The following is a 25,967-nucleotide window of genomic DNA, read 5'->3' on the forward strand; positions in this document are numbered from 1 at the left end:
TCTAGAGACAGGTTACTGGTGATAGTTGAGCCTAGGTAGGTGAACTCTTGAACCACTTCCAGAGCGTGGTCGCCAATATTGATGGATGGAGCATTTCTGACGTCCTGCCCCATGATGTTCGTTTTCTTGAGGCTGATGGTTAGGCCAAATTCATTGCAGGCAGACGCAAACCTGTCGATGAGACTCTGCAGGCACTCTTCAGTGTGAGATGTTAATGCAGCATCGTCAGCAAAGAGGAGTTCTCTGATGAGGACTTTCCGTACTTTGGACTTCGCTCTAAGACGGGCAAGGTTGAACAACCTGCCCCCTGATCTTGTGTGGAGGAAAATTCCTTCAGAGGATTTGAATGCATGTGAAAGCAGCAGGGAGAAGAAAATCCCAAAAAGTGTGGGTGCGAGAACACAGCCCTGTTTCACACCACTCAGGATAGGAAAGGGCTCTGATGAGGAGCCACCATGTTGAATTGTGCCTTTCATATTGTCATGGAATGAGGTGATGATACTTAGTAGCTTTGGTGGACATCCGATCTTTTCTAGTAGTCTGAAGAGACCACGTCTGCTGATGAGGTCAAAGGCTTTGGTGAGATCAATGAAAGCAATGTAGAGGGGCATCTGTTGTTCACGGCATTTCTCCTGTATCTGACGAAGGGAGAACAGCATGTCAATGGTCGATCTCTCTGCACGAAAGCCACACTGTGCCTCAGGGTAGACGCGCTCGGCCAGCTTCTGGAGCCTGTGGTAATGCATTCTAAAAATGAGAATTTTTTTCTACTAAGAAAAAACAAGAACAAAGAAAGAACAGCACAAGAACAGGCCATTCGGCCCTCCAAGCCTGCGCCGATCTTGATGCCTGCCTAAACTAACACCTTCTGCACTTCCGGGGCCCATATCCCTCTATTCCCTTCCTATTCATATATTTGTCAAGATGTCTCTTAAACGTCGCTATCGTATCTGCTTCCACCACCTCCCCTGGCAGTAATTTCCAGGCACTCACCACCCTCTGTGTAAAAAAGCTTGCCTCGCACATCCCCTCTAAACGTTGCCCCTCTCACCTTAAACCTATGTCCCCTAGTAACTGACTCTTCCACCCTGGGAAAAAGCTTCTGACTATCCACTCTGTCCATGCCGCTCATAACTTTGTAAACCTCTATCATGTCGCCCCTCCACCTCCGTCGTTCCAGTGAAAACAATCCGAGTTTTTCCAACCTCTCCTCATAGCTAATGCCCTCCAGACCAGGCAACATCCTGGTAAACCTCCTCTGTACCCTCTCCAAAGCCTCCACGTCCTTCTGGTAGTGTGGCGACCAGAATTGCACGCAATATTCTAAGTGTGGCCTAACTAAGGTTCTGTACAGCTGCAACATGACTTGTCAATTTTTATACTCTATGCCCCGACCGATGAAGGCAAGCATGCCGTATGCCTTCTTGACTACCTTATCCACCTGCGTTGCCACTTTCAGTGACCTGTGGACTTGTACGCCCAGATCTCTCTGCCTGTCAATACTCCTAAGGGTTCTGCCATTTACTGTATACCTCCCACCTGCATTAGACCTTCCAAAATACATTACCTCACATTTGTCTGGATTAAACTCCATCTGCCATTTCTCCGCCCAAGTCTCCAACCGATCTATATCCTGCTGTATCCTCTGACAATCCTCATCATTATCCGCAACTCCACCAACCTTTGTGTCGTCCGCAAACTTACTAATCAGACCAGCTACATTTTCCTCCAAATCATTTATATATACTACAAACAGCAAAGGTCCCAGCGCTGATCCCTGCAGAACACCACTAGTCACAGTCCTCCATTCAGAAAAGCACCCTTCCACTGCTACCCTCTGTCTTCTATGACTGAGCCAGTTCTGTATCCATCTTGCCAGCTCACCTCTGATCCCGTGTGACTTCACCTTTTGCACCAGTCTGCCATGTGGGACCTTGTCAAAGGCTTTACTAAAGTCCATATAGACAACATCCACCGCCCTTCCCTCATCAATCATCTTCGTCACTTCCTCAAAAAACTCAATCAAATTAGTAAGACACGACCTCCCCTTCACAAAACCATGCTGTCTCTCGCTAATAAGTTTGTTTGTTTCCAAATGGGAGTAAATCCTGTCCCGAAGAATCCTCTCTAATAGTTTCCCTACCACTGACGTTGGTGTAATCAGAACTACAGAGTATTCTTTCTTGCTCCGCATGTTCCTTTGGTTCTTTTTGATTCCAGAGTCATCCATAGTTTGTGAGAGTATAAAGACGGTCTTAATTCTTGCACGTTAACCATGCGCACCTTTGGGTAAGCCTATTCCAAAAAGATACCTTTTAATTTGTATGGTATTTTCTATCTTGGTGCCTACATTTGCCACGGAAAGATTTTAATGCTCAGATTAAAAGTTATACTAAGGTGGTAGTAGTAACCAGCTGCAAATGTCATGCATTATAAGATGGCCATTGGAATGAGGGGTAGATAGTCTCTTTCCAAAGTGTTATAGAAATACGGAAGTAGATTCTTCTTGGCAGAACAGTGATCTGTAGGAAGTAGATGTGCAGTGTTTGTGTAGGAAACCAGTGTTATGGTAAATATGTCATTATTATGTTGGAAATTTAACTTAACATTCAAGCTAGCAAGCATCTGGCCATATGAAATAATGCCATGCTTTTTCAAAACTTTGTTGCAATTTGCCTACAATGCAGCATTCTTTGCAGTCTACATAGAGATCATCTCTTCACAATGAGGTACTACTAGTGGAAGAAAGCTAAATAGTGTTAAGAATGCACCTTTTTGGTGGTGTTTTGCTCAAATTCTTCAAAAGAATTTATCGCTCAGCTTTTCTAACCATTTACGAACATACGAATTAGGAGCAGGAGTAGGCCACTCGGCGCCTCGAGCCTGCTCTGCCATTCAATAAGATCATGGCTGATCTGACTGTAACCGCAACTCCACATTCCTGCTTGCCCCTGATAACGTTCACCCTCTTGCTTATCAAGAATCTATCTACCTCTACCTTAAAAGTATTTAAAGACTGTACTTCTACTGCCTTTTGAGGAAGACTCACGACCCTCTGAGAGAGAAATGATCTCCTCATCTCTGTCGTAAATGGGCGACCCCTTATTTTTAAAAAGTGGCCCGAGTTCTAGATTCTCCCACAAGGGGAAACATCCTTTCTACATCCACCCTGTTAAGATCCCTCAGGATCTTATATGTTTCAATCAAGTCGCCTCGTACTCTCCTAAACTCTAGCGGATACAAGCCTAGCCTGAACAATCTTTCCTCAGAAGACACCACGCCTATTCCAGGTATTAGTCTAGTAAACCTTCTCTGAACTGTTTACAATGCATTTACATCCTTCCTTAAATAAAGAGACCTATACTGTACACAGTACTCCAGATATGGTCTCACCAGTGCCCTGTATAACTGAAGCATAACCTCCCTACTTTAGTATTCAATTCCCCTTGCAATAAATGATAACATTCTATTAGCTTTCCTAATTACTTGCTGTACCTGCATACTAACCTTTTGCAAGTCATGCACTAGGACACCCAGATCTCTCTGCATCTCAGAGCTCTGCATTCTGTCACCATTTAGACAATATGCTTCTTTTGTATTCTTCATGCCAAAATGGACAATTTTGCATTTTCCCACATTATACTCCATTTGCCAGATCTTTGCCCACTCACTTAACGTATCTATATCCCTTTGTAGTCTCCTTATGTCCTCTTCACAACTTACTTTCCTACCTATCTTTGTGTCATCAGCAAAGTTAACAACCATACCTTTGGTCCCTTCATCCAAGTCATTTATATAAATTGTAAAAAGTTGAGATCCCAGCACTGATCCCTGTGGCACACCACTCGTTACATCTTGCCAACCAGAAAATGACCCATCTCTGTTTCCTGTTAGCTAACCAATCTTCTACCCATGCCAATATGTTACCCCCTACACCATGAGCTTTTATTTTTCGCAATAACCTTTGATGTGGCAGCTTATCAAATGACTTCTGGAAATCTAAGTACAGTACATCCAATGGTTCCTCTTTATCCACAGCACATTACTTCAAAGAACTCCAATAAATTGGTTAAACATGATTTCCCTTTCACAAAACTATGGTTAAACATGATTTCCCTTTCACAAAACCATGCTGACTCTGCCTGATTATCTTGAATTTTTCTAAGTGCCCTGCTTTAATAGTTTCCAACATTTTCCATAAGACAGATGTTAAGCTAACTCACCTGTAATTTCCTTCTTTCTGTGTCCCTTTTTGAATAAATACATTCGCTATTTTCCAATCTAATGGAACCGTCCCTAAATCTAGGGAATTTTAGAAAATTAAAACCAGCGCATCAAATATCTCAATAGCTACTTCTTTTAGAACCCTAGGATAAAGTCCATCAGACCCCGGGGACTTGTCAGCCCACAGCTCCCAACAATTTGCTCAGTACCACTTCCCTGGTGATTGTAATTTTCTTGAGTTCCTCCCTCCCTTCTATTTCCTGATTTACAGCTATTTTTGGGACGTTAATTGTATCCTCAATAGTGAAGGCCAATGCAAAATACCTGTTTAATTCATCTGCCATCTCCTTATTTTCCCTTATTAATTCCACAGACTCACTTTCTGTAGGACCAACGCTCACTTTGTTAACTCTTTTCTTTTTAACATTTCTATAGAAACTCTTATAATCTGTCTTTATATTTCTAGCTAGCTTTCTCTTTTCTCTTTTCCCTCCTTATTAATCTTTTAGTCATTCTTTGCTGTTCTTTATATTTTGTCCAATCGTCGGACCTGCCACCCATCTTTATGCAATGATATACTTTATCTTTAAGTTAGATACTATCTTAAATTTTTTTAGTTAATCACCGATAAAGAGTCCCCTTGGAATTTTGCTTTCTTGTTGGAATGTATCTTCAGTGTATTCTGAAATATCCCCTTAAATGTATGCCACTGCATCTCTGTTCCTATCCCTTAACCTAATTTGCCAGTTCACTTTAGCCAGCTCTGCTTTCAGTCCCTCATAATTGCCCTTATTTAAGTTTAAAATACTAGTCTTGGACCCATTCTTCGCTCCCCCAAACGGAATTAAAATTCAATAATCTTATGATTGCTGCTAATCCTATCTCGCTGCACAATACCAGGTTTCACACTGGTTTAATGAAATCAGACTCCTTTGTTTAAATTTTTCAATAATATTGCATAATATCCCTGCATACTTGTGTCTTAACTTAAATGAGTTGTATAATACATTATTATTTTTTAAATTCATTCATGGGATGTTGGCGTCGCTGGCCAGGCCAGCATTTATTGCCCATCCCTAATTGCCCTTGAGAAGGTGGTGGTGAGCTGCCTTCTTGAACCGCTGCTGTCCATGTGGGGTAGGTACACCCACAGTGCTGTAAGGAAAGGAGTTCCAGGATTTTGACCCAGCGACAGTGAAGGAACGTGATATAGTTCCAAGTCAGGATGGTGTGTGACTTGGAGGGGAACTTGTAGGTGTTGCTGTTCCCATACATTTGCTGCCCTTGTCCTTCTGGTTGGTAGAGGTCGCGGGTTTGGAAGGTGCTGTCTAAGGAGCCTTGGTGCATTGCTGAAGTGCATCTTGTAGATGGTACACACTGCTGGCACTGTGCGTCGGTGGTGGAGGGAGTGAATATTTGTAGATGGGGTGCCAATCAAGCGAGCTGCTTTGTCCTGGATGGTGTCGAGCTTCTTGAGTGTTGTTGGAGCTGCACCCATCCAGGCAAGTGGAAAGTATTCCATCACACTCCTGACTTGTGCCTTGTAGATGGTGGACAGGCTTTGGGAAGTCAGGAGGTGAGTTACTCGCCGCAGGATTCCTAGCCTCTGATCTGTTCTAGTAGCCACGGTGTTTATATGGCCACTCCAGTTCAATTTCTGGTCAATTGTAGCCCCTAGGATGTTGATGGTGGGGAATTCAGCGATGGTAATGCCATTGAATGTCAAGGGGAGATGGTTAGATTCTCTCTTGTTGGAGATGGTCATTGCCTGGCACTTGTGTGGCGTGAATGTTACTTGCCACTTATCAGCCCATGTCTGGATATTGTCCAGGTCTTGCTGCATTTCTACACGGACTGCTTCATGATCTGAGGAGTCATGAATGGTGCTGAACATTGTGCAATCATCAGCGAACATCCCCACTTCTGACCATATGATTGAAGGAAGGTCATTGATGAAGCAGCTGAAGATGGTTGGGCCTAGGACACTACCCTGAGGAACTCCTGCAGTGATGTCCTGGAGCTCAGATGATTGACCTCCAACAACCAGAACCATCTTCCTTTGCACTAGGTATGACTCCAACCAGCGGAGGGTTTTCTCCCCGATTCCCATTGACCTCAGTTTTGCTAGGGCTCCTTGATGCTACGTGACAATATGCAAATAACAGTACTAAGCAATGGCTCCAGATCTCTTCCCTGTCAAAACAGGCATCAGACAGGGGTATGCCATTGCACCAACAGTACCTCAATCTTTCTTGCGCAGCGCTGCAACTTACTACTGGCAGGTTCCACCCAGGTACAGTGATAACTTATCGCGTTGATGATAAACTCTTTAATCTCAACCTGTTGAAGTCCAAAACCAAGACAATAACCGCTTCTGTAATAGAACTACAGTATGCTGATGACGCACAAGTTAGTGCTCACTCTGAAGAAAGTATTCACTGAAGTCTACAAGAGCATTGGACCTGCCCTGAACAACTGGAAGACCAAAGTCCTATACCAACCCACACCAAATGTATCAAATCCAATGCCTTCAATTGAAATTCATGGTGAAGTGTTGGAAACTGTCCCTCATTTTCCATAGCTTGGAAGCTATCTATCCCAAAAAGCCAACATTGATAAGAGGTACACCACTGAATCCTATGTGCTAGCTTAGCCTATGGTAAGTTATGTACTCGAATTTCTGAGAATCATGATATCAGATCTGACAGTAAACTCAACATCTAACAGGCAGTGATTCACCCCATGCTTCTCTACAGTGCTGAAGATTGGACCACTTATGAAAATCAACTCAAGACCCTAGAACTAAAGGCCTGCTACCCGACCCGAACCCGATGGGATCCGATGACGTGTCAGGTTCAGGTTAGGTTGGGTCGCTCTTCCGGGTCCGGCTTTCGGGCTCGGGTTGAGTTGGTCCGGGTCGGGCACACACAGTACTCCACAGTACACCACAGACTCTGAGTCTGCACAGTGAACGACTCTATGACGTCATTGCGCTCATGCTGCAGCAGTGCAGCTTCCTTCCATTCCATCCGTTCAAGAGTGGTAAGTACAGTGAGTGCACTATGGTCGGGTCGGGTGCAGGAAAAATTGGAAGGACTCGGGCCGGGTCGGGCTTAGGTCCGATGTGGTTCTGTCGGGTTCGGGTCGGGTTTCTTTTCCAGACCCGAGCAGGCCTTTACCTAGAACAACGTCATCAATGCTGTCTTAGAAGGATCTTGCGAATCAAGTGGGAGGACAAAAGAACAAACATGAGCATCCTCCAAGACACATTTCTGCCAAGTATAGAGGCCATGACAATCTCAAATCAGCTGAGATGGACTGGACATGTCATCAGAATACCCGACTCAAGCAAGCCCAACCAGGTGATCTACTTAGAGCTACGCCAGAGAGCCCGTTCACATGGGACCCAAAGGAAACGTTTGGAAGATAATAAAGCCTCCATGAGGGTCTGCTCTATTAACACATGGAAGCAGATGCTCAATTGTGACCAAAATGGTGATCCGTCATCAAAAATGGTGTCGTGACCTTCCAGTCAACAAGAGCAGCCACTGAGAGAGAACAGCGAGAGAGACAGGAAGAAAGCTGCTCGAGCCAACAATCCACCACCAACCACTTCTACCATCCAACAACTGATGTCCTCACTGCAAGGCTAAGATAGCACTCATAAGCCATCTGCGAACCCACAGTCAGCACTGACATCTCGCTTCCACCCACCCTCACTTCTTCTGCGCGGAAGAATCATCCTCCACACAAGGGATTGCCAATGGTGAGGATTCCCAATGCAAAAAATCAGATCCTTCACAAATGCAAGCTGTGAACAATAAAACATCAATTCAAAAAAATATATAGTCCAATCATTGGTCAATATCTTAGCTTCGTACCAAAATTATGCCACTTTGTTTTGATATACTTGCAGAATTCTGGCTGTTGTGTTCTACGAGGACTTGGCACTGGAAGAATCTTTCATGGAGTGGTACTCTGTATTGTGGCCACCTGAGCTATAGGGGAACTGGACACTGGTTCTTTAACTCCTCTAGAAAAAGTTGCAGAGGACATAAGAGAACTTGTATCATCACAAAGCAGAGTGGAGGGCTCCACTAGGGAAGCATCTACTTTTTTTTATTCTTTCAAGGGACATGGGCGTCGCTGGCAAGGACAGCATTTATTGCCCATCCCTAATTGCCCTTGAGAACCACTGCAGTCCATGTGATGTAGGTGTGGTTCAGAAGGGAGTTCCAGGATTTTGACCTGGTGATACAGTTCCAATTCAGGATAGTGGGTGGCTTGGAGGGGAACTTGCAGCTGGTGGTGTTCCCATGCATCTGCTGCTGTTGTCCTTCTAGGTGATAGAGGACGCGGGTTTGGAAGGTGCTGTCGAAGGAGCCTTGGTGAGTTGCTGCAGTGCTACTGCGGAAGACAAAAGCTACAATTTCCAGAATGTAATTTGCAATGTGCATATGTTGCTGCAGTATATTACTGTATGTTGGTGATTATAAAAATTGCTTAGTACAACTATTAAATTGTCTAGAAAAACTTGTGGGTTCTATGTATATAGCGTGATTGCGCCTTTTTAGGAACTGAAATTCTTTTTGAGGAACTAATTAAACAGGTGTAGTGATCAAACAGAAACCCTCTGTGTGTAATGTGGTTTGTCCACTCCAACCTTTGCTTCCACCATTACGTAAAGTCTGTCATGCTATCACATAGAGAGCAGGTGTTTTATCTGTATAGGCATCCATAGGCAGAGATGAGTAGCTTGTGAAGGTTTCTGTAAGTTTTCTTGATTTCTCCAATGGCTATTTTCATCCTAAGGTCTTCACTGGTGGCTTTGTTCTAAATAAATAGAAATTAATTTTTCTGCCAAGCTTTTTCAATTTACTGTAAGTCTAGAATGGATATCTAATTGGAGGGCAGTCTTGGCTCAATGGTAGAACTCTTGTCTCTGAGTCATGGGCTCAAGGCCCATTCAAGAGACTTGGGTGCATAATCATAGAATGGTCATAGCACTGATGGAGGCCATTCGGCCTGTCGTGTCTGTGTCAGCTCTCTGCAAGATCAGCTCAGCTAGTCCCACTCCCTGGCCCTCTCCCCATGGCCGTGCATATTTGTTTCCTTCAAGTGCTTATCCAATTCCCTTTTGATAGCCATGATTGAATCTGCCTTTACCACCCTTTCAGGCAGTGCATTCCAGATCCTAACTACTGCAAAAAAAAGTTTTTCCTCATGCCACCTTTGGTTCTTCAGCCATTCACCTTAAATTGATGACCTAGTTCTTGACCCTTCTGCCAATGTGAACAGTTTCTCCCTATCTACTTTGTCCAGACTCCTCATGATAATCTAGGCTGACACTTCAGTGTTGTACTGAGAAATACCGAATTGTCAGAGGTGCCAATGTTTGAATGGGACATGAAATTGAGACCCTGTCCTGCCTGCTTACATGGACGTAGAAGATCCTGTGGCACTATTTGAAACCAACATTCATCCATCAGCAAGCACCACGAAAACATCTATGGTAATTTATTATATTGCTGATTGTAGGAGCTAGATATGATTAAATTGGCTGCAGCATTTACTTACAATACAACAGTGACTACACTTCACAATGTACTTAATTGGTCATAGAGTGCTTTCGGATGTTCTGAGAAAGTGAAAGGCATTTTAGAAGTGCAAGTTCCTACTCTCTTTTAAAAAAAAAGCTTCTTGTACCTTTTGGTGTGAGGATGATAAATAAGTGGGGATTTTCTCCCATTGGGATATCAGCTACACTTTGTGAATAGTTGAATGAGAGGCACATGTTCAAGGGATGAGAATGCAAATGTTAATTTTTCCTCCATCTTAATTTGCTATATTTCCTTGCCATTTACCTGTCTGAGAACAGGTTAAACAGTGTGCAACAGTGGCTTTCAAGTTCCAGTAACAAGTAATCTTGGGAGTGAAACACACAACCATGTCCTGTATCAGTTCACCCTTGCATTAGAGTGTGGTTACTTCAGTCGTTAGACTAGAATTGCATCCTCCATCAAGCAGACTCAAAAGTGCAAATATCTGATTGGAAAATTTATTTAAACATTATTCTTTGTTGGTTAATCTGTTAACAAGCTACAAAGTTTTAGCTGTACTATACCAAAAAATTCAAATCCCAGATATTATGAAGGAAGTGTCTCCCTTTTTTAAAATCAAAATATTAAATTCCACTTACAAGGTGAGCTGCTTTTGAAACATGCTGAGAAATATTTTTCTCAAAAATCTAGAGGTAGAAATTGGGCCTCATTGCACCCATGATACTTCTTAAAAAAAAAATTCAAAATAACTCACCTTAAAAAAAATTGTTAAAAACATATTTGGGCATAATTTTGAGATTTAACGTCCTACTTCCCAGCCAGTTGAAAGATGTCCGACCAGAAATTGGGTTGGGCAATTTTTCAGGCGCCCCTGGCGGCTACCTAAAGCAGGTCAGATCCCTTACATATGTAATACCTGTTCTGGTCCCGTTAAACAGAAATTGTGATGATTGAGGAAGGCATCAGGCCTGTGTGTCTCATGTTTCTTCAGTGGCTGCTACAACCTAAGCAGCGACTGCTAAAAAAGTGTTATATTTTTTAAAAAACGTAAGTTTTTCCGAAATGTTATGGCATAGCCAGGAGGAGCAGGTGTGCTCCCTTGACTCAGTTCTGATGAAAGGTCACAGACCTGAAACGTTAACTCTGCTTCTCTCTCCACAGATGCTGCCTGACCTGCTGAGTGCTTCCTTGACAATATTAGCAATTGGCTGCCCTGTTCCCATAGCCACAACCTGCTGTCCCTGTTCCAAGACTTGCCTTCGGGTCACTGTAGCTGAAGCAAGTGGCCCAGTACTTTTGTAGGCGACATAAGTGAGCTACATGTTAAGGTGCGGCAGCAGCCAGCTGCTTGCCCAATTTAAGTAAACAAGGCCCTGATCCTCAGACCTCTTGTGCAGTGTGGCGTTCTAAGCATCATATTACCCCCGTATAACATCTGTAGATGCTATATATTTCAATGTTACTTTTCTCTTGTTCCATAATTAGCAATCCCAAATTGTAAAGCCTTTGTTTAAACATAAGTATAAGTAAATCTTGTACCAAGATTGTTCATACTAGCCCTGTCTTTGACTTGAATGTGTTGAAGTATGCAACATCGTCACTAATATCAGTATAGCTAAAATTGCAAATTGATTTCTTAGCGGTCATAATGTCATTTTTTTCCCTCGACGGCTTTTGTTTAATTTTAAATTTACAAAACGTTTGACTGATATGTGCTGCAATCTGTAATGTTGACAGTAAACAGTTACCCTGTTCATTGATTGGGCCAGCAATTTTGCACACTCAGTGGAAATGATTGTGTATTTTTGTTGAAAAACGAAGGTGAAAGGCCATATTGCAGGACACTGCCAATGTTGAAAATGAAAGCTGATGAGATAAATTAGAAAGTAGTGATTAATAATGCCAAACTTGGGTTTTAAAAGCCTGAACATTGTACAATTGAAAGACTGGGAGGTAAAGAACTGCATAGTTTCTGGAAAAGAATGAATTAGAGAAGTAGACTTCCTAATAAGTATTCATTTCATTGTGATGAGGATTTATAGAAGGAAAAAAAGCTTGTCAAATAGTGTACACAGAAGGAAGAAGAAAGGGAGGTTCGTAGGAGCATGACCATATCAATAAAATAAAGAAATGCAAGAAAAGTTGCAGAAGACATGGAGACATTAAAGTTGAGATGAGAGAGGAACCAGTTGAGTTGTTGAAGAAGTGCTTGGCATGATGAGAACAACTAAGTTTATTGGAAGCAGCTTTACAACAACTGCTTACCATTATGTAGTGTCTTTCATGTAACAAAATTAGCAGTGGAGGAGATGTTGAAGCATTGACAATTTAAGATCATAGGACACAGTGAACATATGAAGCACTAAGAATGGAACCATCCAAAATTAAGATGGTAGCTGTCGGTTAAACTTGACAAGCATGAAGAAACTATCTTTGGAAAAAGTAAAAGAACAAGATTCCTATTGCTTTAATTAGGGGCAAGGAAATTCTGAAGATATAGGCCCAAATTTTGCAGTAAGAATAATGGTTGCCATCAGGACTCACTATTATAAAAAAAAGTGAAAATGACAGCAACTTCTGGCATCTACATGTGTGCAGTTAAAACATGGAAATTAGGAAGTTGTTGTCTGAGATGTGCTGCTGCTCCAGAAGTTTCGCTATAACGGTATCTCACTGAGAGACGTGGCATTAAAATACATGGAAGGGTGTGAATTTGTGGTGCTTACGTGATAGATACCCACTAAACACGCCAGAAAATGTTCGGGCTTGTCCATTTGCCTGTAAGTGATTTTTTAACGATGTAGTATGTCTTAATTGTTGCCAAACAATGCTGGAAATCTGGAGCAAAATTACAAAATGTTAGAAAGGTGCCGTAGATCCGTTAGCATCTGTAGACAAAAGACAGGTTTTTGATTTTTCCATCAGTAGGTATACCTGTACCAAAGATGTCTCAATCTTTTTTGATCTTCCTTTCCCCCCTCTCTCATCCTCATGTTTTAAAGGCTAGCTCTCCCTAAAATAGAAGCTAACCTTTTTCACTTTTCTCTTCAAATTCTGATCTTAATAGAGAACTCCCTCCCATAGCCCTATTTTGTTCATTTATGGCTATCAAGTTTTATGCCCACTAAAGTCTATTAGATCCTCCACTCTCTGGTCTCCAGTGAAACTTTTGGTCCTCATTGTACCTTAACAGTCATCCTCAAGATGTGTACCTTTATCTTATGCCATCCCTTTAATCTCTTTTACTCCCAGTCCATCCTAAGAAGTTTGGAACCATGCTAAGTTGTAGGATATATTTGTATATTTGTCATAATTTTAATGAAAGGACCTATCATTATTGTAATGTATGATGTACTGAGTGGCCTGTCAGTGGTCTTGATGGCGTATCTGGGCATAATTGCACCGTAATAATTTCCACCCAGTCATGGATTGGCAGTGCAGCTAAGCTGGCATCTTCACCTGCTGAAGGGACAGCTTCCTAAAGTGCTACCAATCAGCTCTGACCCCAGATGTTTAGTTTGCTGCACTGGAAAGCTATGTTTGACCACATTAGTTTCCAAAAAGGAGCAGCCTTCCTATCATCTTAGGCAGTGATGGAACTGAAGAGGAACAAGAGCAGGTGGAAAATGATTAAGGAACTGAGAGGGTGGGGAAGTGGATAAGTATGAATAACCTCATTACAAAAAGGGGACTGATTTTAAAGAAGAGTCTGGCAACCACCCAGATTATTAGAAAATCCTAATATGACTTGATCATGTATATGCGGATGTGGTATCACCTCAGGCAGTCGTTAAGAGGATCTTCCATGTTTGCTGTTAACGCTACTGAGTAAAAACATTGTCCCAACAGCCAATTTTGTATGACTCAATTTAAATTCATGATTTTATATTTTTGTTTTACTAATTACGGATATGAAATTTTGAGGAAATGGTGTTCCATTTCAAAATGGTAATGAAACTTGCTTGCACTGTACAAAAATGTAAAAATTTATATGTGAATTTTGCACGGTGATGATGATGGTTATATTATGTTTTGTTTTATGCCACCTGTTGTCACCAAAACAGTCTCTCTTCATCTCTGTTGGTTTTGCAAAATATGCTCTGGAATTTTTGTTTTTGTTTTATGCCACCTGTTGTCACCAAAACAGTCTCCATCAAATTGTGCTATTTTTTCACCATATAATCCCTGTGGTAATGATTCATACTGTATCTTCTCATATTAAGTGACAAAGTGCGAATAAGTGGATAAAGGACAACTCATTTATCTCCCCCCCCCCCCCCCCCCCCCACTGGCATCAATTAGTAAAACTATTCCCATTTGTAGTTTGTCGATTGATTTTAAACCAGTTGTATAGTTTGCTTATCAGCAAACTAAATGTGATTTAACATTGGTATGTTTCACAGTTTAGCACAGTTTCAGCTGGTATTGTAAGGTGTAATAGGTTAAGATGTAGCTAGCTGGAAATCCCCTTAGTTATATTTTTATGTGCAGGAAATAACCTTGTTTATGAACAACTAATGTTCCCAGTCTTTTCTTTGGGTATGAGAAAGGTGGGAGGGACATAGGGGTCAGTTTAAAGACAAGATTAAAATTCTTGTACCAAGCCAAACCTGAAGAACGGAACAACGTGCTTTGTAATGTAGTTTTGTAAAGTATTGTTTCAAGGAAAGCGTGTTTTTAAGAACCAATTATTGTAAACCATACATATCAAAACAAATAATCTGTTTTCTTTCATTGGCCTCTTGGCATCTTGCTGCATAGTAACTATTACCAGTAATTAATGAGCCCTTCTATGCAGATAGACGCTTGGTATGGCAGTGCAAAATGACTTGAAATTAATAGTTTTTCTAGAGATCATCGTCAGTTGAGATGGATTCTTTGCACTAAAACTTATTTCTGCTTTTCATTTTCAGATATTTTATGTTCAATTTCAGAGACTTATCTGGCTAAAATTATGTAACTTTGTAGTCAGACACTTAATGTCTATTTGTTGTATAGCGATGATAAATTTCTATCTGATTTACATTTGATGCAAAAGAGCTAGGAGAAAATCTTTTGCAACTTTACTTTTCAACATTACTTCCATATTAGTAACATACTTGATGCATAAATTGTGGTAATGGAAAGTTATACAGGACTAATTTTAGAAATAATCTTGATTAAGAGCAGGTCCTTCAGTCTTCCAAATGTTATTGAGAAGCAATTGTTTTAAATTTTTAAAGATTTTCTATGATATATTTGTGTTGTACTTCAATGATGTTGAACTAAGTATCCGGATTGCTGAATATATCAAGTGATATTGATGTGTTGTGTAGTTTTGTGCAGTTTTAATGAAATAGCACCTCCATGTGAGCACTAGCAGAACTGCATAGATTTTAAACACTCAAGTCCTGAGGTACTCGGGTTGCCTTTTAAATTTAACAACAATGAGCACATTTTCCTCAAATTATTGTAGATATTTTTACAAACGTTTGAAGGTAACTTGTACTCTGTGTTAAAATTCTGTTTAAATATGTTCTAAAATAGGTTAGTACAGAACTTGAATGTTATTTTGTATTTTTAAATAGATGATAGACTGATAACAGACAATGAAAATAAATAACCACTTGTGCACAAAACATGTTAAGCATGACACTTTGTGGTTTACAGTACTGAACTTCATTTGTGTGAAGTATGATAAATGGACAGACATAAACAAAGATTTCACCAGCAACTGTTCATAAATGGTCTGGTTAAGCCTGATTGTTGAGTCCAAGGCTCTAACAGTATACGTAAGTTACCTTTGCTCTGAATATAGACCTAGTCTTGGATGTTGCACAGGCAGTAAGTTTTCAGTGTAAATTTTGCAAAGCAAGGGACTCTGTGGTATTTAATTTCCCCCACCTGAAGCATATCTTTAACAACTTTGACCACAACCCGAACCTGTGCAGTGGTTGGTGTTGTGGTTTGCAAGGTGTATGGTAGATTTTTGTGAACCTCATCACCATTTCGGTTTAGTTCAGACAGCAGATCCTTCTTGACAAGGTGCATACCAGAGATCTGAGTAACAATTTTGGTTTAATAAAAAATATAGTTAAACTCTGCATTTTAAAGGTGATGTCTTTTACAAACAAAACCACATAAGCTCACCTATTTGTTAGAATATATTTAGATTCTAGGTTAGCAATGTTCTAAAGTGAGTACTCAGTTCAAAAGGCATGGAGGGAGCGAAAATCCATGATACTTTGTGTTAAAAGTAGAAGTTACATCTGAACTGAGTCAGTGGCAGACTTGACATTTTCCCCACCAGATCTGATTCTGTTTGGTTTCCTTAGTGGAAAAAGCCCCAAAATATTTGACATTTCTTTAAATAAAGTAGTGCATTTTCTGGTTTTGGAGTCCTAAAGTTGCGCTGAAGTGTGGCAAATATACTGGTTATTTATAATTGTAATTGCAATCAGATAAACTACTTAAACCTTTATTGTGAAACTTTCCAGGTCAGTCAATTTTTAGGATAGTAATTGAAAGTTAATTGCCGGAATTTGATGCCGCCCCAGCGGGTTGGATGGTGGTGTGGGGGCGGCGTAAAATTGAGTGGCAGGCTGATTGGCCGGCAGCTCACTGAGGCGGGACCTCCTCCCTCAAGTGGGTGGAAGTCCCGCCTTGGGTCAGTTAAAGCCTGGGATCTGTAAAATACGGGACGGATCCCCAGGCGAGGCGGAAGCGGGTTCGCCACCGACTTTCACGTCGGAGTCCGGCTCCCGTCCATCCACCGTAAAATTCCGGTCAATGTGTGTGTTTCTCGAACAATTCCTATTGCTAACGGTAATGCAATTAAACTTTCTTTGATCATGGCACTTTTTTTATTCGTTTGCGGGATGTGGGTGTCGCTGGCTAGGCCAGTATTTGTTGCCTATCTCTAATTGCCCTTGAGAAGGTGGTGGTGAGCTGTCTTCTTGAACCTACACCCATAGTGCTGTTAGGAAGGGAGTTCCAGGATTTTGACCCAGCGACGGTGAAGGAGCAGCGATATAGTTCCAAGTCAGGATGGTGTATGGTTTGGAGGGGAACTTGCAGGTGGTGGTGTTCCTGTGCATCTGCTGCCCTTGTCATTCTAGTTGGAAGAGGTCATGGGTTTGGAAGATGTTGTTGAAGGAGCTTTGGTGAGTTACTGCACTGCATCTTGTGTATGTTACACACTGCTGCCACTGTGCGTCATGGTGGGGGGAATGAATGTTGAAGGTGCCAATCCATGGGCTACTTTGTCTGGGATGGTGTAGAGCATCTTGAGTGTTGGAGCTGCACCCATCCAGGCAAGTGGAGAGTATTCCATCGCACTCCTAACTTGTGCCTTATAGATGGTGGACAGGCATTGGGGAGACATTTAATGTTTTGTTCATTGTGAGAAAATTAAAAATGTAACTATCTAGTCTTTTTCCCTCTTTTCATCATCGCCACATGTCTCTTTATGAGTCTGGGGTAAAATATTGACCTTCTTCAGCATCATCTTAGAGTAACTAGGGACAGGCAGTATATGAGGTCTTGCCAGTGTTGCACAAATCCTGAGAACAAATAAAAATACAGATAATGGGCTAATCAGAGTTTGTTGTCCTGTCATCCAGATCAGAGAAGGATGGGTATATGTTGACTGGAGATAAATAGGCATTCTCAGATGACAGCTACATTTGACAACTATCATAAATGAAAACCTTTCCACCTAACAATACCTAACATTGAGTTGATTCTTTTGCTCATCAAGGTGAGGTTTACTTTGATGGGAGATGGAACACTTCCCAATTTTAGGCAAGCAGAGTCAGTATCAGCATTCCAAGGTCAGGTGGACATAAATCTGCTCCTTGCAGACAGAGAGTAGCAATGCACCCGAGTCCCTACCTCTGAAAGGCATTGCTTACTGCACAGTAATATTATACCTGCTACATTCTGTTGCCTCCCTGAATGAGATTGCCAGATTGGGGTCTTTTTTTCTACTGTGAGCCTATTCCCACTCGGCATTGGATTGAGATTGCCAAACTCATTTCATGTAAGATCCTTACAGCCAGCAAAAGGAGGAGCCTTGCATCTCATCAGTCAGGGTTGAATCTGAATCTCGCTCCCAGAGGTTAAAAGGCAAGTGACTAATTCTTTATGCCATCCAGTCCTATCTATACTGTGTATTAATGTCAGATTTTATACATGAAACATGAGCAAATGCCACTCGTGCACCACTCGGATATCTGTTGCATAATTTGACTCTGGGTTTTAGATTTTCCACAAGAATTAAGGCCTGCTGAGATGATTGTAGATTTGAGAAGATAAATAAATTTACATACTGCAAAAAATGCACCCCATGACTCCAGTATTGTTGATATTCATTCAGCTGGGCCATCAAGGAAGAGGAATCTTTTTGAGAATGAGCAATTTAGACCTTTAATATTCTAAATATTTGGCCTGTTGGAGAAAGTTCTTCTTTGAGTGAATTACTGACATTTTATATTAATGTTTGAATACTATTTGGAAGTTCTCAACACCCGCTTTAGTAGATAAAAGGGATTTTTTTTGTTCGTTTCATGGAATGTAGGCACCACTGGCAAGGCCAGCATTTGTTGCCCGTTCCTAATTGTCCTTGAGAAGGTGGTGGTGAGCCACCTTCTCGATCCGCTGCAGTCATCTGGTGCGGGTGCACCCACAGTGCTGTTAGGGTGTTCCAGGATTTTGATCCAGTGACAGTGAAGGGACGGCGATATATTTCCAAGTCAGGATGGTGTTTGGTTTGGAGGGGAACTTGCAGATGGTGATGTTCCCGCGTGTCTGCTACCCTTGTGCTTCGAGGTGGAAGAGGTCAATGATTTGGAAGATGCTGTCGAAGGAGGCGTGGTGAGTTTCTGCAGTGCATCTTGTATATGGTACACATTGCTGCAACTATGCGTGGTGATGGAGGGATTAATATTGAAGGTGGATGCGGTGCCCTATAAGTGGGCTGTTTTGTCCTGGATGGTGTTGAGCTTCTTGAGTGTTGTTGGATCTGCACTCATCCAGGCAAGTGGAGAGTATTCCATCAGACTCCTGACTTGTGCCTTGTAGATGGTAGACAGGCTTTTGGGGGGGTCAGAAGGTGGGTTACACACTGCAGAATTCCCAGCCTCTGACCTGCTCTTGTAGCCACGGTATTTCTGTGGCTGTTCCAGTTCAGTTTCTGGTCAATGGTAAACCCGAGGATGTTAGTGGGGGATTCAGCACTGGTATTGCCATTGAATGTCAAAGGGAGATGGTTTGATTCTCTCTTGTTGGAGATGGTCATTGCCCGGCACTTGTGTGGCGCAAATGTTACTTGCCCCTTTTCAGCCCAAGCCTGAATGTTGTCCAGGTCTTGCTGTGTATGGACACAAACTGCTTCAGTATCTGAGGAGTTGCGAATGATACTGAACATCGTACAATCATCAGTGAACATCCCCACTTCTGACCTTATGATGGAGGGAAGGTATCGATAAAGCAGCTGAAGATGGTTGGACCTCGGACACTACCCTGAGGAATTGCTGCAACAATATCGAGGGGCTGAAATGAGTGGACCCAGCAACCACAATGCTCTTCATTTGTTCTAGGTATGATTCTAACCAGTGGAGAGTTTTCCCCTGATTCTCATTGACTTCATTTTAGCTAGGGCTCCCTGATGCTCCACTCGATCAAATGCTGCCTTGATATCAAGGGCAATCACCCTCACCTCACCTCACGAGTTCAGCACTTTTGTGCATGTTTGGATCAAGACTGTAATGAGGTCAGGAGCTGAGTGGCCTGGCAGAACCCAAACTTGAGCATCAGTGAGCAGGTTATTACTGTTTAAAGGGTGCTTGCTAGCACTGTCGATGACCCCTTCCATCACTTTGCTGATGATCGAGAGTAGACTGAGGGTGTGGCAATTGGCCAGATTGGATTTGTCCTCCTTTTTGTGGACAAGACATACCTGGGCAATTTTCCACATCGTCGGGTAGCTGCCAGTGTTGTAGCTGTACTGGAACAACTTGGCTAGGGGCATGGCTAGTTCTGGAGCACAAGTCTGCAGTACTACAGCCGAGATGTTGTCAGGACCCATGGCATTTGTCATATCCAGTGCCTTCAGCTGTTTCTTGATATCACATGGAATGAATTGAATTGAATGAAGAATAGGAGAGGTTGGATAAACTCTGATTGTTTTCTCTGGAACGACGGAGATGGAGGGGCGACATGATAGAGGTTTACAAAGTTATGAATGGCATGGACAGAGTGGATAGTCAGAAGCTTTTTCCCAGGGTGGAAGAGTCAGTTACTAGGGGACATAGGATTAAGGTGCGAGGGGCAAAGTTTAGAGGGGATGTGCGAGGCAAGTTCTTTACACAGAGGGTGGTGAGTGCCTGGAACTTGCTGTCGGGGGAGGTGGTGGAAGCAGGTACGATAGCGACGTTTAAGAGGCATCTTGACAAATACATGAATAGGATGGGAATAGAGGAATATGGTCCCCGGAAGTGTAGAACGTTTTAGTTTATACAGGCATCAAGATCGGCGCAGGCTTGGAGGGCCGAATGGCCTGTTCCTGTGCTGTACTTTGTTCTTTGATATCTGTGATGCTGGGGAACTTCAGGAGGAGGCTGAGATGGATCATCCACGCAGCATTTCTGGTTGAAGATGGTCGCAAATATTTCACCCTTTTCTTTTGCACTGATGTGCTGGGCTCCCCCATCATTGAGGATGGGGATATTTGTGGAGCCTCCTCTGCCGGTTAGTTGTTTAATTTTCCACCACCATTCACGACTGGATGTGACAGGACTGCAGAGCTTTGATCTGATCCGTTGGTTATGGGGTTGCTTAGCTCTGTCTATTGCATGCTGCTTACATACGAACATACAAATTAGCAGCAGAAGTAGGCCATACGGCCCCTCGGGCCTGCTCCACCATTCAACAAGATCATGGCTGATCTGATTCTAACCTCAACTGCACATTCCCGCCTACCCCCCTGATAACCTTCCACCCCCTTGCTTATCAAGAATCCATCTATCTCTGCCTTAAATTTATTCAAAGACTCTGCTTCCACCACCTTTTGAGGAAGAGAATTCCAAAGACTCATGACCCTCTGAGAAAAATATTTCTCCTCATCTCTGTCTTAAATGGGCAACCCCTTATTTTTAAACAATGACCCCTAGTTCTAGAGTCTCCCACAAGGGGAAGCATCCTTTCCACATCCACCCTATCAAGACCTCCTCAAGATCTTATATGTTTCAATTCTGCTGTTTGGCATGCAAGTATTCCAATAATATATATGATATCCAAGTAATCGAGCTGTTCCTATATTTATTTAAAAAAAGATGCTGACCAGAGGGTTGCAGGTTTGGCCTAATTAGGAACTTGTATTTCTGCTCCCAGCTGGATCACTAGATGGGGAAGTGTTATGCGAAAGTGAAATCTCTTTCTTCTGTTGGTGGAGAAATCTGCCATCATCCATCATGTCTTATTTGAATTGCACTTCCGACTAGCCTGACACAATAAAATCGATAGTAGTTATGGGTAAAACATCTTTCTGTTTTATTAGGAAGACTTGGTCGTAGCCTTTAAGGAGAAAGAAAATAATTGGAAATTATATTAAGGATGTGCAGAGGAACAGCATTGCATTTTATGAGGTGGTGGTTATTTTTTGTTTTTCCTATGTTTAGCAACAAGGCCAATGTATAGGGATATTGTATTTAGTCACATTAGTGCCTGTAAAGTTTTAAAGTATTTTATAAAATGATAGAAACAAAGAATGGTTACAGCACTGAAGGAAGCCATTCGACCTGTCGAGTCTGTGCCAGCTGTCTGCAAAAGCAACTCTGCTAGTCCCACTCCCTGGCCCTCTCCTCATAGCTCTGCAATTTTTTTCCCTTCAGGTGCTTGTCCAATTTCCTTTTAAAAGCCATGATTGAATCTGCCTCTACTACCCTTTCAGGCAGTGCATTCCAGATCATAACCAATCGCTGCATAAAAAAGTTTTTCCTCATGTTGCCTTTCGCTCTTTTGCCAATCAGTTTAAATTTGTGTCCTCTGGTTCTTGATCCTTCTGACAATCTGTTTAGATCCCTCATGATTTTGAACACCTCTGTCAAATCTCCTTTCAACCTCCTCTTCTCTAAGGCAAACAACCCCAGCTTCTCCAATCTATCCACTTAACTGAAGTCGCTCATACCTGGAATCATTCTCTTAAATCTTTTCTACACCCTCTCGAAAGCCATCACATCCTTCTTAAAGCGTAGTGCCCAGAATTGGATATAATACTCCAGTTGAGACTGAACCTGTGTTTTATGAAGGATTATCATAACTTTTTTGCTTTTGTACTCTATGCCTCTATTTAAACTCCCATATGCCTTTTTAACTCCTTTCTCAACCCTCCCTGCCACCTTCAACGATTTGCGCACATATTTGTCCAGATTTCTCTATTCCTGCGCTCCCTTTAGAATTGTATCCTTTATTTTGTGATTCCTCTCCTCATTCTTCCTACCAAAATGTATTACTTCGCACTTCCCTGCATTAAATTTCATCTGCCGCATGTTCGCCCATTCCACCATCCTGTCTATGGTCTCTTGAAGTCTACCCCATCCTCCTCACAGTTCACAATACTTCCAAGTTTTGTATCATCTGCAAATTTTGAAATTGTGCCCTGTACATCTAAGTCTAGGTCACTAATATAGATCGAGAAAAACAGTGGTCCTTGTACTGTCCCTTTGGAACACCGCTGTATACCTTCCCCAGTCTGAAAAACAACAGTTCACCACTACTCTCCATTTCCTGTCACCCAGCCAACTTCATATCCATACTGCCACTTTCTCTTGTATTCCATGGGCTACAACTTTGCTGACGGGCCTGTTATGTGGCACTTTATCAAACACCTTTTGGAAGTCCATCTGCACCACATCAACCACATTACCCTCATTTTGCATTTCCTTGATACTACTAAAATTGCAGACTTCAATGATTGTGAAGTGAAACTTGAAGGTACGAGAAAGACCTAAATCATCATCTTGTTCCAACATTATTCAGGTAAGTTAAGTAAATCATCTCTGTAACACCATTTTTAACAGGGTTGCTAAAAGTAAAGATAATAGTTTTCTCGGGATTCCCTTGCCTGCTGTTAATGATTTTTTTTAACATTAAGTGTGGGGAGAGGAGGGGTGAAGAAAAGCTATACTAAAGGCCTCGATTCTAGTGAAAGGGTAAGTGAATTGTGTAATGTGGTACTGCATCAGTCAGGCAACAGCAACTTGCATTTATGTAGCACCTTTAATTTAAACACAGGAGTGTTATCAGACAAAATTTGACATCGTCACATAAAGAGAAAGTGGGATGGGTGACCAAAAACTTGGTCAAAGAGGTAAGTTTTAACAAGTGACTTAAAGGAGGAGAGAGAGGTGGTGGAAGGGAATGTCAAAGGCTAGGGCCTGGACAGGTGAAGGCATGGTCGCCAGTGGTAGAATAAGAAAATCTGGAATACGCAAGAGGAAAGAATTGTAGGAGCACCGAGATCTCGGTGATTTTAAGGCTGGAGGAGGTTACAGAGATGGTTACAACGAGGTTACAGAGATAGGGAGGGGTGAGGCCATGGAGGAATTTGAACACAAGGATAAGACTTTTAAAACTGAGGCATTACCAGACCGGGAGCCAACATAGGTCAGTGAGCACTGGGGTGATAGGAACAGGATTTAGTGTGAATTATGATACAGGAAGCAGGGTTTTGGATGAGCTCAAGCTTATGGAGGGTGGTAGGTGGGAGGCTGCCCAAGAGAGCATTGGAATAGGCCAGTAAATGGTATCTGATTTAATCTGCAGTCTGATGAGTTAGCTGATCCAAGTCTAGGAAGTAAAATTCACTACAGTGTCCTAGGTCCAGGGAGAGTTCTTATTCCTGATGACTATCTAGCAGCTACTGCTGAAAAGACATATGTTTGGCTATTGAGTAAGGACAAGATTGGGCTTGGCTGCCAAACCGCCATAACTGAATGCTTGCTGGTGCTCTCTATTCACGCACACAGATGAAGAATGGTCACCTGGGTGAGGCACCAGAGGACTGCTAGCACCGGCAGCACCATAGTTCAGCATGGGTCAGTCCTGCAGAAGAGGGGAAAACAAGTGAAAATGCATTGCTCATATGTTTGTCGAGGGAAGGGCCAGCGTTAAGTTCTTTTTGGATTGTACTATCAAATTAATAAATATCAACACAGGGAGCTTAGGAGGATAAAACTATTCCTCAAAATTCTGTTTTTGTCATTTTTTTCCCTGAGGACCTTCTGGTTATTTAAAAAAAGTTTCCCCATTTGCAGTCAGTTGTCAATAATGACTGCTAATTCGTGTATTTAAAAAAAATGGAAATTTTTGCAACGTGTGTGAGAAAAGGGTTAAAGTGTTGTTGTTTAAAACATTTTTATCTTTTCAGACTGTAAGGAGATAAAGCAAAATTTGTAATTCCTGGCATTTCTTTGCGGTAGAAATGTTCCAAGTGAGGGTTGGTGTTTCTTTCACCTTTTGGCCTGATTCTGATGTGCTCCAGAAGGGTAGCATTGCTGCGAACATTAAGATGATGAGAAAAGATGCAAACCTCTTCCAAATACCAACCGTTAAATTTATTAGCTGTTTCTGAATTGTAAACCTATTGTAAACAATATTTCCCATTCCTGCTTCTGTACTCGCCCAGAGGGAAGAGAAGTTGTCACCAAACTTTCCACTCCAGGTTTTGATGTCTTTGCTGGACAAAAGTGCTCCTAATATAAATGGGAAAGATTCTTCGATCGTTTAACCAATTTAATGTAGAGTGTCAAAAGCTATCTTTCTTAAAACTTAATCCTGAGTCTGAAACACAGCTGTGAAATTATTTTGTTGTCTGAAAGTCCATCTTTTAATCGAAATCATCTGCTTTACAGTGGCTCATTTTATGTCTCGTGTTATAGTATAGTACTTTTTGGAAGTCTTGATAAAAGAAAACAAGTTGTTCCCAGTATTAACAGCACCTAAGTGTTGGACCCCGGTACATACAGAAGGTGATATCGAATTCAAGCAAAGTAAAGAACTCGTGCAATTTGAGTGGAAGGGTTTTTTTGGGTATGGTAACTGATAACATGTTGGCTGCATGGCTGAAAAAAGAATTTTGCCAAATTACCTGTATGGTGACCAGTTACCACATGCTGAGCCCTTTTCCTTAAAAGAGTTACTTTCAACATTTGTGTGTAATTGTGCACCAGTCCACAGGAAAGTTAGATAGGAACACAAAATTGGAAATAAAAACAGAAAATGCTGGAAATACTCAGCAAGTCAGGCAGCAGCTGTGGAGAGGGAAACAAAGTTAGCATTTCAGGTCAATGATCTTCCATATATATGAGTGCAGTTTGTATTAGGAAATGCTTCAGAAATTCAGGCTCCTGTGACGGAGTGCACAACGCATTTGATCCATTTTTTGGGTTGTCTGAAAGGCAAGTGTGGTCATTTGCTGCAGTCTAGTCGTATTTTATGCTAGGTGTATTGCAGTTTTCTTCTGAGACCTATACTTGGAGCACAATGCCTGGCTGGTAGGATTTGCGTTGGGGCTTCAGCTCTGCCCAACAGAAAAGAGGTCTGCGCGCGTGCAGAGATCTGTTCACCGATAAGTAAAATATTTGAGAGCACGGACACGAGCATTCAGATATTAAAATGATTCTGTGGTACAACTATAAGGTGCCCATGAGGGGACCACCTGCACATTGTTAAACCTAGCTTCATACCATAGTTATACCATACACAATACTAAGGCCAAGTGGTGTGAGGCAGCCTTTCTAAGGAATTGTCACATTGCTTAGTTTTGGTGCATTTAGGAAGTCTGACCTGATTCCAGAGTTATTTTGCCATCTTTTGTATTGCTTCACCTAATCTGCTTTGCATTGAAGCAAAAATGGTCGTTATAACTGCATCTGTAGTAGTAAATTTTACTGCTGTGCATTATTCTACGTTTCTGATCTTATTGCACTTGTACTTTAGGTAAAGCAAGGGAACAACCTGCTAGAGTTGATGCTGACATTGTGCCAAAAGTAGCAAAAATGACAGTATCTGGAAAACAAATAACAGGCTTTAATATACCAAGGTAACTCTTTCTGCTCTTAAATTGATTAAATATTTAATTGCATTTTTTTACCTGAATAGTCAAATGTTTTTAATATTAAATGTTTTTGCCAAAAGTATCGT

The 25,967-nt window shown here is 41.8% G+C and overlaps 1 protein-coding gene across 2 annotated transcripts in view; it reads left to right on the forward strand.

Annotated features, from left to right (window-relative positions):
- hbs1l (HBS1-like translational GTPase) overlaps nucleotides 1–25,967 on the forward strand; it is a 204,926-nt gene that overhangs the window by 120,352 nt on the left and 58,607 nt on the right. For both annotated transcript variants that reach the window (XM_068026247.1, XM_068026241.1), the window contains exon 5: nucleotides 25,764–25,866. In XM_068026247.1, coding sequence (XP_067882348.1) covers nucleotides 25,764–25,866 — 103 coding nt within the window. The remainder of the gene's footprint in view (nucleotides 1–25,763; nucleotides 25,867–25,967) is intronic.

Source organism: Heterodontus francisci, chromosome 3 (assembly GCF_036365525.1).
Source record: "Heterodontus francisci isolate sHetFra1 chromosome 3, sHetFra1.hap1, whole genome shotgun sequence".
Classification (NCBI taxonomy): domain Eukaryota; kingdom Metazoa; phylum Chordata; class Chondrichthyes; order Heterodontiformes; family Heterodontidae; genus Heterodontus; species Heterodontus francisci.